The 15,112-nt window shown below is 39.4% G+C and overlaps 2 protein-coding genes across 3 annotated transcripts in view; both read right to left on the bottom strand.

Moving 5' to 3' along the window:
* gjb8 (gap junction protein beta 8) lies at positions 1-4,945 on the bottom strand. The gene is made up of 2 exons (XM_037110849.1): positions 4,802-4,945; positions 1-2,972 (listed from the first exon to the last, which is right to left on the bottom strand). Exon 2 carries the CDS (start codon positions 2,937-2,939, stop codon positions 2,130-2,132), a length of 810 nt encoding a protein of 269 aa, XP_036966744.1. The 5' UTR covers positions 2,940-2,972; positions 4,802-4,945; the 3' UTR covers positions 1-2,129.
* A 2,436-nt stretch (positions 4,946-7,381) lies between these two features.
* cryl1 (crystallin, lambda 1) overlaps positions 7,382-15,112 on the bottom strand; it is a 30,833-nt gene continuing 23,102 nt past the window's right edge. The window contains exons 8-9 of one of the 2 annotated variants that reach the window (XM_037109804.1): positions 10,861-10,967; positions 7,382-8,516 (exon numbers count right to left, since the gene is read on the bottom strand). In XM_037109804.1, coding sequence (XP_036965699.1) covers positions 8,412-8,516; positions 10,861-10,967 — 212 coding nt within the window. In that variant the 3' untranslated portion in view covers positions 7,382-8,411. The remainder of the gene's footprint in view (positions 8,517-10,860; positions 10,968-15,112) is intronic. The other variant, XR_005076930.1, reaches the window with a different exon arrangement.

The following is a 15,112-nucleotide window of genomic DNA, read 5'->3' as shown; positions in this document are numbered from 1 at the left end:
ATGAGGCACAACATTTTGTTTTTACTGATTTATGAAAAAAGTCTCAAAGAGCAAAATGTGATCAAAGTGCGAGTGTAATAAAAACTTCTTAGGTACAAAACACAATCACAAACATGTAATCTCTTAATTTCTTGCTTAGAAAGCTTCTGTTCATTAGTACATTGTTGCTGTTAAAAGCAGACTATAAAACCTTGATTGTGGAAGAAATCTGAGTAGAAACATGTCAAAAAGAACGTCCTGGGACTGGAATGATCCGGCTCGTCCCTTTTAGAAACAATGTCTATTACACATGGCTGCTATCACAAATGTAGCATCGGAATGTCACTGTCACTGTAACAGAACTCGTTTTTTAGAATCATAATAAAGTCATGCTTTGTCTGTGACTTGGCATCTTTCTCACCCAGTGAACACATGTCAACATTACACTTCATGTCGTTATTACCAGTTAGTTAATGTCACTCAACAACTCAGCCTTATGTAATTTGGGAACTGGCACATCTAATTGATTGTCCACCTTGTGTCACTCACCCCTCTCCAATCTTTTCTGATCACCAAACCACTATTCTCAGTTCACACAAGGCTATGTTTTACCCACACAGATGTGACTAATCCAACTCAGCTATTCCTGGAGGGAGGGAGGACAAAGACATTTTCACTTTGACATCGGCCGTAGTTCCTCGCGTTAAGAGGTCGAGCAGTGATTAGTGTGGTGGCTAAATTAAGGCACACGCTGAAAGCTGATACAGCCAGCTGGGGTCAGTACACACCGCAACAACAACACAAGTCCAAATGACACAGGAGCAGGACAACTTCTGGACGGTCTGAGTGTTAGCCAGACGGTAACTGAGAGGGAGACTCATTTGAGTCAGTGTATCTATGAAAACAATATTTGAATATTGGGTGCAGGAATCTGTTGATGAACCTTCAAGAGCAGTTGCCAGTTTCTGAAGTTGAATAACGTGATCACGTTTGGAGGGTAACAGCATCGTCAGGGGGCAAAAACAAATGTTACATGCGTGTGTGAAAACAAGAATATTCTCAGTGTGATGAGGTTATTCAGCTCCTGTGGACAACTTCAATTTCAAATATATTAAGTTCAAGTAAAGCACGAAGCACATCGGATTTGATTGATCAGCATCAAATCTGTCAAACTACTGTGCTGTGAGATTTCACCATGCTTTATAAATTCTATACCAGCATAATTGTATTCTGTGCAACACACTTCTCAATCATTATAAACACAAAAAATTAAAAAAAATAAAAAACTAGCATTATTAGTGTCATTCAACTATTTCTTTAAACTTAACTTCATGCTACAGATTGATTCAATACAGCAGGATCATAAAATTTCATCGGCAAAACATCAATCAAATGTCAGCTCTTGTAAACTAGACACTAAAATGTAATAATAACAACAAAAGGCACTTGGATCCTTTTCTTCTTCACTTTACATAACTTCATATGTTCGCCTTCCTCTTCTTGAACACTAAAGAGATCATTCAGGATTCCAGGAAGGTGTTTGTGCTCTAAGAGGTTCCACTGAGAACCACTAGATGTCAGCGTAGGCTCATTCTTCTCTGGTCTAAAACCTGGTCGGACACTCCAGCAATGCTCGGCACGTTCAAGCAAATTCAAACTGTGAGCAATAAATTAAAAAATTTAAATGACTGTCAGCCATCCACTGGAAAGTAAGATGACGCGTCGTAATGTGGAGGATCCACATTTGTAACATTTGTAAATAACACATAGGTTCTTTGTATATCTTCATCATTTTTGATTATTACAGATTTTCGCTTCGAGGAAAAACATCTGACTGCCTTAGAGGCCAATATGAGGCCGTATGTAGCATCACTATCAAACAGTGATTTCCCTACAAATGAATGTAGAAAATAGGTCAGTCCAATTATGAGCTGCTGTCTCGCTAAACTAGTTTCTGTTATGTGGTAATTTTAAGTTCTCATCGTCTCAAAATACGCCTCAGAACCTGTGAGACAAGTCTGGCTGATGCTCATGTTTAGAGCCTAGTTACCAAACTTCAGACATAAACTATGACCACTAGGGGGTTGTTGGATGTACAAGTTCATGCCCATCTTCTCCTCTGGAGACCCTCCACCACAGACGGCTGTCCTTCAACACATGGTCTTGTTGCTGGTCGGATCAGTGGAGGAGGACAGCAGCATCTCGTTCTTCTTGTTCTGAAGGAGGGCGTTATCCCTCGTCCCGCTGTCCGTGTTGCTGTAATTGTGTCTCCTCTTGTTTGACCTGGACGAGCACCTCATTAGCGCCTTGACGATGAGATAGCAAAGCTCAGCAACATTCAGCACCATACATATGGCCGATGAGGACACCATGAAGATGGTGAAGACGGTCTTCTCTGTCGGCCTGGAGATGAAGCAGTCCACCTTGTTGGGGCAGGGCCACTGCTCGCACTTCACTAGCCTGGGCATCTGGAAGCCGTCGTAGACAAAGTACAGCGCGTACATGAAGCCGCCCTCAAAGATGAGCCGGAAGAACAAGCTGCAGGTGTAGGTCCACCACAGCGGGCCTGTGATCGGCAGACGCCTCCTCTTCAGCGTCTCCAGGTCGGTATCGGTCATCTTGTCCGTGCCGTTGGAGGCCAGCATGGTCCTCTTATCCCCACGTTTCCTGTAGGCCACATGCATGGCCACCAGCAAAGCAGGTGTGGATACAAATATGAGCTGCAGGCACCACAAGCGGATGTGTGACACAGGAAAGAAGTGATCATAGCAGACATTTTTGCAGCCGGGCTGCTGCGTGTTGCATGTGAAGTCTGACTGCTCGTCCCCCCAGACGCTCTCAGCAGCCAGAACCAGGATGGTGATGCGGAAGATGAAAAGCACAGAAAGCCAAATCTTTCCAAGACTGGTGGAGTGTTTGTTGACGCCGCCCAGCTGGGCATAGAGTGCCCCCCAACTCATCGTGGCAAAGAGGACCCCGGAGGCTCAGACGACCTGCGGAAGGCAGAACAAGGTCAACGGCCTCGAACAATTCAGTGTTTCGATGAAGGACATTTGAGAGAGTACCTAGTCGTTTGTGGGACTTCCATTCACTTTTAATGGCAGAGCTGAAAACAGTCCCAGACCCTGAGACACAGAGGACCAGGTCTATGTTAGTCTTGGCTTTTTGGATTTTTTTGGATTTATTGGAGCCTTTATTGATTGTACAGCTGGTGGTATAAGAGGAGAAGTAGAGAGAGAGAGGAACGGGTGACATGTAGCAAAGAGCTGCAGTTGGGGCGACTGCTAAACACTCAGTCATTGTACATGGGAACATGCTCTACCAGGTGAGATATGGGGAACCCCGTCCATGACAGATCAGGTCCTGCAAAGTCAAAGGCCAGGGCACCTAACTTTACAGAGCTGTCACCACTGTCTTATGTTGGGCTTTTTCATGTTATGTTATGTAGAGCAGGGCTGGCCAAAAGAGGGGCCCATGAAAATTGACTAAAACTTAATAAATAAAATAACAATGATGATGATAATACTATAGTTAGATTTTTCTGTGGGGTAAAAATGGTCTTTTAATATGTAGGATCAAGGAAACTTAACATGACATAATAGATGTTTGCTTTTGGCCCTTTAACCACTTTGGCAAATAAGTTTTAGTTTTGGTGCTCCAAGGAAAAACGTTAGGCCTGATTTAAAGCAGCCAGATAATGATGCAGGCAACATGGGACGGTTATTGACTTTCCTCGAATCAGTTTTGTTAAATAAATAAATAAATAAATAAATAAATAACCGAAAAGTCATACTTAAGCAGAAGTAAAGACATTGTTCTGATCTATTACATTGCTAAAAGTGAAAGTCATTCATTCCTATAGTTAAAGAGTAAAAGACTTACAATTAGTATCAGTATCTTATATTAAATGTAGGCTACTTTAGTATCAAAAGTAATGTTCTCACAAGAAATGTCCTGAAGTGTAACTAGTGCAATTAAAAGTAAATTATACATATAATCAGATATATGTATAGACTGTCTGCTGGGTCTTCTGACTATTGGACTCAATATTTTTCTGATTATTGGAATCGGTGCCTTTTTTTTTTCAAAATCAATCTGCCAATAGAGTAAAATAATTCCAGACTATGGTATTTCGATAACTCACTACTAGTAACTAAAGTTATCAAATAAGTGGAGTGAAAAGAAAAACATTTTCCTGGATTGGGAGTATAAAGTCGCAGGAAATGGAAATATACCTCAGAGTGATACTTTTACAAGTACTTTCTACTATACTTGTACTAACATTCCATCACTGCGTCGTATGGAGCACGATTTTTTTTTTTTTTTTTTACACAAATCAGGATGTGCCGTGTGCTTCCCTGTTACTATCATCTGATTATTAATATAACTATTAGAATAGTAATCCAAATCCATTGTAATGATCTGCATTTAAAAGGCGCGTTACGTTTCTCCTGTAGTAGTTTTATCACACTACACTCCTCTTATCCTCTCTCTCTATCCATAAAGACAAATTCATATTATCTCAGTAATGACCACGAAGATTAAAGCAGAAACAATCGATCTGTCAAAAGTCCATTTGAGCTCTTCACTGTAATCGTGCTCAGCTGATGGGACCCCTGGGAACTGGATGGATAAAGTAAAGTTGTTTTCAGACATGAGTCGTGCTGACGGCGGGACCGCACACTTAAGCCCGACATCACAGTGTAATCAGCCTATCGATACTGTACGCAGCAGTACGTTTATCATAAGTATACACTCAGACAGGATAAAGTGCAGTGAGACCACACATCTCAGGTCGCAGGTGATAAAACCAAGAACTCACCTGTCTCTGTAGAAATAATCCAAAATGCCTCAATAATGTCCCATGAAGGGAAAACCCGGTTAATCCTCCCTTCCTCTGTGGTCTGAGGACAACCGTCCCCACTGCTGGGCTTTGACTTAAAGCCTACTGCACAGGTGTCTTGGAGTTTTGACATCACCCCTCCCTTTCAGGGTGGGGCCTGCCCTGACACCCATGGAAGAGACAGCCTTAAGGAGGCAAGGCTGACTCCACAGGTCAACAGTGTCGTGTGCTGTGTGTGTGTGTGTGTGTGTGTGTGTGCATGGGGACGAGAGTGTCACAATCAGCAGACACAAGTTTCAGGTTGTTGAAGCATTCCCAAGAAAAATGAAAACTTTCATCAACTGATTCAAAGTTCAGCAGAGGAGCTTAAGAGCCACAGTTTTTTTTTTGTTTTTTTTTGTAAAATTAAGCTGAAGGGAACATAAATGATCACAACACAGACAGACTACAGCTTCCAGAGTCATCATGATCTTGGTCAGCAGGGCAGCACAATCCCACTCCTTCACAAACTGAAGCTCATGTAGAGCTAAGTAACTAAATAGAAGTGTTTAAAGGCCCTCTATGTGACAATTTGTAGCATTTACATGCATTAAACACTTTTTTATTGTCCATACGTCTCCCTCAGTTGTCTATACAAGCCTGTGGACGATGTGCTCATGCTGTTTAATGCTGCTGGACTGTGGATTTCCTTGTGAAGGATTTTCCATGACAGTCCCTAGGATGTGACTTTATGTCCGTGCCCCAGTGCCTCCTCTCTCCTCTCAATGCCTCTCTCCGCTCTGCTAACAAAGCCTAACAGTAACTAACTGCGGTTTAGAAATGGAGTCTGCTGACATAAGATGGCAGCGGGGTGAACAGACTGTGGCTGGTCAGGTGTTGCTTTTCAGTCTCTTCGGGCTCGGTGCAGACATCTCACTTCACTGATGTTCCCGTGGTTTTAATCCACCTTCCTGTCCTGGGCTGCAATGAGCCGTGCCAGTTTGTGATGTTTCTAATCAGGATGTTTACTATTGCTACTACTGAGTCCCTAAGGATAATTTACAACACATACTTGAAATAGTTGTTGCTGAATGGTTACAGTCATTAAGTCATCTTCAATTCATTGTCAATTTCAAATTCATACCTTCATTAGTTTTCACTTTCTTGCAGCCAAATTCTGATTCTGTGTGTAGTATCAATGTAGTTATGTCACATTAAGTTGTTCGGTCCTGAAGAAAAAAACTGAGTGCCACACATTTTTGTCAAACATAGCTTCAGAGCTGAAAAAACCCACTTCCTGTGTTATTTTGACTGTAGGGTTTCTCAAGAAGGATTTTTAAAATTTCCTTGAAAGAGGAGTAAAGAAATCCATCTATGTCTAACAGGAACTACCGTGTTTGAAAAGAGGAGGTGTCCTACGACATTACTTAGCACCACCTACAATGCAGTAATGACGCTCATCTAGCTTTACCAACCCATATGAAGGTCTCCTGAACGACTATGAAACTCAGAGCTCATAAGTGTCCTTCGTGACTGTCAGGACACTCCCACACAGAGTTTAAAAGCCTGCAGCTCCCCCCCAGTTAGTCAAAACTAAAGAAGCCTCTTAGATGAGTGGTGAACATCTTCAGGAAACTGAAACAAGTCAATTGCCTACGATACAGCACTTTGATTTTAGAAAATACATAAAAAGTTACCACTAAAGTGTACTAGTACATGTCCAGGGTGACATTTGTGGAAAACTTCATAATGTTCAAAAATGAATCATCAATCATTTTAATATTGATTTACTGGTTTGAGTAATTTTGCAGTCAAAATTCTCTGATTCCAGCTTCTTAAATGGGAATCAATGACAGTGAACTGAATATCTGTGGTTTGTGGACAAAACAAGACATTTGAGAACGTCATCTTGGGCTTTGGCAAACCCTGGTCAACATTTTACACCATGTTCTGAGATTTTTTTGATAGAGCAAACAATTAATCAATCAATTGCATCAATGATGAAAATAATCATTAGTCAAGCCCTAATGTATTTATTATAAACTATATGTACAGTATATGTACATACTGTACACATTCTTGTGTATTTATCAATACTTTATTCACATTTCACATTTTTGTTTTGGTGGTGACAACTTGACACATGTGATGGTCATGCAGACTTAAAATCACTGTGAAATGACATTGGCAACATGATCAGAGCAGAAATGTCAAAGCTGGTCTGAAGAGGCACTCGTGACATGTTCTTATTCATTGTTTCCTGGGACCCAGGACTATATCTGTAACCAACTAGATCTACACACATCATCGATTTGTTCTGCTGGGGGGAGGAGAGGCCACTTCAGTCTCATCTAATATAGTTCATAGTTTTATTTTCCTTCTCTTAAGTCAGTGGCACTGGGGCGTGGGCCCCTCTGGGGGGCATGGATGATCAGGGGAAAATATGAAGTGAAACTAAATTGAATGTATATGATTCATCCACTTATTTATTTGACTAAAATTCAACTTAAATCCTCCTTAACTGCTTCCTCTATCATTGTTAATCATTGATAGAAATAGTGGGGTGGGAGGACATGGACATGTGATTCCATTATTTTTATTGATCAAAACACAATTTCACATTTTTCACAGAATCAATTTGAACAGGAGACCATTATGCGGTCTCTAGCACCTAGTGACATGATCGTCTTAAATTCTGTCTCTCATTTACCACAGTCTTAGTCCTGAGATCAAATGGCAGACAAAAATAGCAAATTCAGCAGATTTAGAATATTATTTTATTGAAACTGATCCTCCTTCTTCTTAATTTGCAAACCTCAGTTCTTCCATAATGGTGGTGTGAAATGTGCTTCAGCGATCCAAAAAAGGAACTTTGAGACCACAAATGTTAATTATTGCTCCAACCAAACTTTTCGTCCCAACCAAAATATCACTGATATTACTGAAACTGTTATCAGATGAGGTGTCTGTCTGCTGAAATCTTATCTGTCGGCCTATCAAATTTCACAGTCTTTGTTTCACTTTCTTCAAAACTTGCCTTCTCTAGTTTTCCATTTGTTGCTTTCATTATAATTGATAATCTAAGAGGGATCAGGAAAGCTTTTGCAGGGGTCATACAGATAATCATGAAATAAGATTCCTATTGTCTGGCAGCAGTCATAATCACACAAAATGTGCTCTTCACTTTCGGACCCTGTGTTCAGACCAAATTCAGGTGTTGTGGCGATTAGCCCAGGGTTGTGCAGCTGTGTTAGGAGGACACACCTGGGAGAGCATCATAACATGGTTCATGAATATGCCTGAATATTGCCAGATTCAGGATCTTGGCTTTGGAGCAACTACTTTTCCAGAGAACCGTCAACTAACAAGAAAACATGAAATTATTACAGTAGGAGCCTATATTTATAGTCATTTTTTAGGTATAGTGTAAACAGCTTGTTGAACAGCTGGTCTTAATCGGCAGTTCATGTGATTGGCCATTGCAGCGTGACATCAGGTTATGTTAGCATCTTTACTCTTCATTTGCTGTGGCTTAAATGCACTTCACACCCAAAATGAACTGGAGGACTGGCATTTTCGCCACAACCGCTGATTTGATCAGAATGAGGCCTTAGTGCTCCTTCTTCAGTTTGGCTAGACTCATGAGGAGCTGGTCCCTCCTCTGAATCCTGGCTGACAGATGCTGCTGGTCACTGGGAATCAGCTCACGCATCTCCTGTGGACATCAGAAAGGAGACATGAGAAAAGGCAGATAGTCAGAGCAAAGACTTAACGGCTTTGAGGAGCAAGGATTAAAAATAAATTATCAGTACATTTTTTTAGCACTTCAAATCTAGCGATTCAAATGATATAAAGATAATATATATATATATTTTTTTTTTACTACAAACTAATCCTTGCACGTTTCTGCTTGTGTTTGTGTCATAGGTGATGTTAGACCTTTTTAGGGTCTAAAAATGTAGCACACCTACAATTCCTCTCAACACCCCCCCAAAATAATAATTATTGATTATTATTATTTTTTTAAATCATTTTCTTGGACCATATATATATATATATATATGTCATATATATATATATATATATATATATATGTCATATATATATATATATATATATATATATATATATATATATATATATATATATATATATATATATATATATGACATATATATATATATATATATATATATATATATATATATATATATATATATATATATATTATATATATATATATATATATATATATATATATATATATATATATATATATATATATATATATATATATATATATATATATATATATATCTCGATACTTCTCGGCTGCCATGACGGCGGTTAGCGGAACAAGCTACTGCTAAGGTGAGTTGTTCAAAAACCTTCTTTGTAGTAAACTCTGTGTATACAAACAATGTTCTCAATGCTGGTGTTCATGTGTAGCGACCCTGGTGATACCACGAGCAAAGTTTCATGTTGTGTCGAGCCTTCTTAGTGTTTTAAAAATAGTGATTTGCATGCTGTGGCTAATTTGCCCCAAGCACACCCATTGAAAAAAAGCCTATGTTGCATTTGGATGAGAGTTTTGCTTTAATATATTACACTATTACACTTACTATATATCTAATTTTAAAGATCCTGATTAATATTATTTTGCAACCTAAAAGCGTTGTATGTGTTTCTGCAAAGGGAGATGTAAAGAAGTGAACAGCATATCAACCTGTCAGTCCTTTATATATTCATACTACTAATTCACATAAAATTAAATACTATAATCATATAGTGTAGGAAAAACTTGACCGCCTACCCCGGCGATAATATCACGTATCGTGATATTTGGGAAGGGCAGTATCATGATATAAATTTTGGATATTGTCCAAGCCGAGATGGATATACAGTATGATGTTTTTTCAAATCAAACCTGACCCCTAAAGGTCTGATCTTGGAACCGCCCTTGGTTTGAGTAAAATTAGTTTGTCTGTAAATACTTAGAGAGCCATCACTTGTAGTTTTAAATTCATCAGCTGACACACTGGATAACATTTGTTTGGTGTAAGTGAGCTCTAAGACTAGTGGCATGGAGACTCAATGTCTGATTCCCACATTCTCAATTGGACTTGTCATGTGTTCTGGTAAACACAGTTAGTCATGCTCGCTGCTGAGGGTTCTCATCCTATATGTTGGTCGCATTGCCTCCACGCTAGCAATGGAGATGGGGGGATAATGTACAGGCCAAAAGTAAAGTAAGCTGTGACAAGGACTCCAGTGTGAGGACAAACATTTCAAATTGGTAGAATGTTCTCTAGTGTAAGTCTTCTTGTGTTAGCAGTTGAGTTGAGCCTAGCACTGAAAGACTGCAGGTGACGCAGAGGAATTATGTAACAGTATTGGTTTGAGTTTAAAGGAAAGCTAAAAGGGGTATTTGACAGGTTTTCAGCAGAGTATTCCTTTAAAAACTAAGGAAGGCTGATGTTAATGTGGTGGGATTTTGTTCTTGTATTTATTGCTGTCTTTGTGCTTTAGACACAGTAGATATTTCTCACTGTTAATCTTATAACTGTTGAATACAAATCAAGACACTGTGTAAATGCAACTGATCAGGTCAGCTTGCAACAGCATTATTTAAAGGGAATGTCTTAACTGAGAAAAAGCCCTCATGAAGAACTACAAACTCGTGGACTGGGTGGAGGAAAACAGCATCGGCTGCTGTTGCTCTTGAAACTAGTTTACCTTAAAGTATTTATTGCTCTGGCCCCAGGTCTCCTCATATGATGACCTTCTGTGGCTAACATTTTACCAGCCTGTGACAGTATGTGACTAAGTAATGCCTACTTAGGAGAGAGCTATTTAGTGCTGGGTGAGAAGGACCTTTTGACTTTCAGTCATGCAGAACTAAAGACACCAACAGCAAACATTCTGTTCATTTGACTGAATCATTCGGAAGAAATCCTAAATCAGGATAGTTTTTAAATACATTTTACATTCATACAGTACATCGCAAGGTACCATAAGTGAATGTGCGGCTCAGTGTCATTTGCTGCTATCACACTTACATTAAAGATGCTCTTGGCACCCTCGCCCGAGAAGTCTGGGACAGGCCCAAAGGAGTTCAGGACCCTCGTTATACCCTCACCATAACGTTTCATATAGTCTTGTAAACCTGAAAGAGGGCAGGTGATCAGAGTAGGAAGGTCAGGAATGAGAACATGGGCAATATCAATGAAATATGATAAATATAATACAAATATAATTGTGTCCAAAGCATATTTAAATGGTCTTCTTTTACAGTGAACAAAAGATTAAAAATAAAGCACAGTGGATACTGACTGAAAGACACAGCATTAGACTACAAATGTTTCAGTGGTTAAAGCTGTAAGAACATCTACAACAACGAAAGTATCATTAAGGTTGAAATAATGTGAGCTAGCTTGCTATAAATCAATTTTTAGATAAGCCTCAGTCTTTTGTATATGTTGACTCAACACAGAATCATAGAGAATAACTACAAGATGTTTTCAGTTTTTTTCAGTAGTTCAGAAATGAGAAAACTCCTGCCTGCACAGTCTGCACGCTGAACGCCTTGTAAATATCTCTCAGGTCCTCTTTATAGCTCTTTTTGTCTTTCAGTTAGGGGAGGGTGGTATGACAATTAGGTCACCATCTCAAGTGTCTTGCTCGGCCGCAACACCAGTTTAGCAATATCTTCATTACTCTCATAAATGTTTTATTCCAATCTGAAGCCAAGAACCCCTTTTTGTTGTTTTACAGTATATGGTAAAATAGAGGTAGAATCATGTTTGAGTGGAGTTTTTTTTTTTTTTTTTAATGGTGACATAATACTATCACTTCAAAAAAAGAAAGAAAAAGAAAAACTGATATACATTGCTAGTGACATCACCAACCCCTGCTTTCAGTGTGAGACCTTGGAATGATTCTCTCATTACTCTCATTGATTAATCTTTAATGATTTATTTGTGACGTAGTCAGCGGACACCTTGGCTAATGAATGATTTATGCGCTGCTCAAATAATCTGTTAAAGGTTAATAAATGACGGTTCTGAGTTTCCTCTACTCAGTGACCTACACAGCTATAGAAGAGCACTACAACTCCTGCTGTTGGAGCCTTGTTGCATTAACTCAGCCGCTGATGGATTACAATTAATGGAGAAACATTATTGTCCTGTTGCTCTTCTTTTAAAACCCAACAACATGAAGCTGGCTGGGCTATTGGTAGTTGATTACTTGCTAAATATCTATATGGAACATTCATATTAACATCCTTCAGCACCAAAGCAGCCAAATGTTTGTGTATCAAATACTTGACTGTGTCTTTTAATTTGGATGTAGAAAATGGCAACATACAGCACGTGAGAGAGTCTCGGCAGCTCTGTGAAGTGTGAGTGGAGCCCTGTGAAAACTAGAATTACTGCATTGTGGTTGTACACCTCTGCTGACCAGTCAAGTTGCATTTTACATCCATGTCTGTCTAGACTTTTTGCAGACCATTATCATGTGACCTTTGACCTTTTGGATATAAAGTCATCATCCCTTCATTACTTCATCCATAACTAGTGAATGAATTCTTGAGTTATGGCCAAAAATCATGTTTTCTGAGGTCCAGCAAAATTCTAAGAAGTTGATCTTTGATTCCAAGTGGACCTTCGTGCCAAAATTGAAGAAATTCCCCCCTGACTTTCATAGCGTTCACGAGAATGGTATGTACGAGCGGACCACACAGAGACATAATGAAATGAAGTTTCACACAAATTTTTAAAAATGTGACATATTATTCAATTAAACAAACACAAAAACATTTGGTCAAAGCTTTTAGTTTTTTCCCCACAATAGTTATTCAGACGCTTAAAACAAAATAGCTGACGACTACAGTATGTGGCTGGAACCTTAAATTATTTAAATAAATGTTATTCAGTATATAATGTTTATTCTGAAAATGACCTTTGAATGTTCACATGAATCTTACTGTATATGACACAGCAGTGTGATATGTACCATCTCCCTTCGACCAAACACAGACTTTGTGTGGGAGGAAGATGTAAGTGTTATTCTGCTACCACTGTCTGACTTAAATGTTTGTGTTCCATGCATCACAATCAAGGACGGATGACCGAGCTTGAAAATATGAAAATATGTGAAAGGAAAGGTTGCACATGTCATCTTTGACAGGTTAAAACTGAAGTGATGTGTTTATTTTCCACTGGCCTTTCACCTCTTCAACCATGTTGCATTACACAGGACTTGGAAAACTAAACTTCACTTTGCTCTGGAAGAACAACATATGTTACCTGTTTTTGTAGGTGTGAGTGTGGCAATGAATGAATGTGACATTACCAGATAAGAACCCTGATGTTTTTTTGGTAAACACTTTGCTTTTAAAAAAGGTATAGTTCATCTAAGCTTTGAGTTAATAATACTTGAAAGGTGGCGGTGAGAACTTTGAAGCTCACTTCTTTGTCAAGGACAGAATCTGTAATCAGATGGGAGTTACAGTGAGCACAACAGTTTCTAAAGGTCACCCAGTTTGACTGCAAAAAAGTGTCAGAAAGTGTTCAGAGAATCTTCTCCTCTGTCCACACACCACTCACTCATACTAACATTATCAACGTTTTCTAAACATTTCAAAATGAACTCGCACACTTGTGCCATTTTTCCATCACATCTGCTGGCCTGGCTCTCCTCGGTTTCAATCTGTGCGGCCAGGGTTTTGCATTTCCACCACAACTAGGCTACCTGCTTGAAGGTTTGTATTAAAACAATGATGCTCTTGTCCCAATCCTTGCAATACAATCGAAGAATCACAGCTAATTCAGTTACACGTTTAATTTACTACAACTTCTTCACTATAACCCCCCTTTTTATAGCATTTAAAATATTTTATGATGAAGCAGCATTACCAACGTGTTTTCATCAGCAAACACTAAGCATGACTCCTTAAAAAGCTGATAGCAAAAGCTACAAAACAGTAAAACACAGGATGAGAGAAACAAAGGGGATTCAGTCATAGGCCACAAAAGTACTGAGAGCTGAACACACTGACTTTTAAAAACTTCTTTCTCTCAGACATGAGCTGAGTATCGATTTGAGAGGGAGACAGGTGCTTATTATAGGTTGGCAGCAGTCGCGAGTCGTAACCGCGACCTGCTTTGAGTCAGGGCGGGCCTGGCTTGAATACTATAGTGAAAATCGGATTGGTGCATCCCTAATTGGCTGTACTTTTGTCTTATACAACAACTTTTGCTTCTATTGGTCACAAACGAGAAACATCAGCAGCCATATGATCACTGATCACTGATCACTGAATCAACTCTAACTGTGAATCGAAGTGGATTACATAAAAGAGCAAGCTATAAACATTTCAGAGCCTTCTTCAAGACCCCAGGCAGAAGGCTTTTTAGAAGGATTATTGTTCCTTTAAAGGAAGAAACACTCCTGTACAGGTACATGGTCAACAAAGCCAAGCCATTCAGGCTGAGCAGACAGAGGGACAGAGACCGAGCCGGAGTGCAGCAGTATCTGATTGGAATGATTTAAGGACGGGAAGTCACATCAGGAGTAGGTCTTGGTAATCTTTTGAGAACATGATCATACTCCTGTTTCCTGAATAGAAAAAAAAGTCAGTAGAAAGCTTCAGCAGTGTAAATACTGGTAGAGTTGGCAGCTGGTTTGAAGGCCGTGATGTGGGCTCTGTGAGTTTTGGATTACTGGTGTGAGGGAGTGCATTCATTGGTACCCATCAAAAGACTGCTTTGTTCTGCCAGAGCGTCCTTTTTCTGTCTGTGTACGTGTATCTCTCTGTGTGTGTGTGTGTGTGTGTGTGTGTGTGTGTGTGTGTGTGTGTGTGTGTGTGAGTGTGAGTCTGTGTGTACACAGTCAGGGCTACTCTCTGCGTTTCACACTCCCCTTTGATATTCTCCATCTCCCTGAGGTTTCACTCTCAGTCTGTCTCTGACACAGAGGAATACCACAGCATGGTATAGTCCATGTATGCTGGCCTGAGACATGCGAGCTATCTCACTGTTGACTCACATTTTTCATACATCGAACTACTCTCACTACTGACATAAGAACATTTTTTTGAACTGATAACTGGACATTGGTATGCTTACATATTACAGTACATAGAGTGCATATATTTTAGAGTAGAGTATCAATCACATCTTACAGTATTTGTAGCTTCTCCTTGAGCTTGAAGGGAAACTGGACAATTGTGTTACACATTAATAATACTTTCATACTACTCCCATTTTTCTAGCCTGTAGTTATTTTTGTTTTCAGGATAAGTTCATC

This window comes from Acanthopagrus latus, chromosome 9, assembly GCF_904848185.1.
Source record: "Acanthopagrus latus isolate v.2019 chromosome 9, fAcaLat1.1, whole genome shotgun sequence".
In the NCBI taxonomy this organism is placed as follows: domain Eukaryota; kingdom Metazoa; phylum Chordata; class Actinopteri; order Spariformes; family Sparidae; genus Acanthopagrus; species Acanthopagrus latus.
This window is presented reverse-complemented; position numbering and strand designations above follow the sequence as displayed.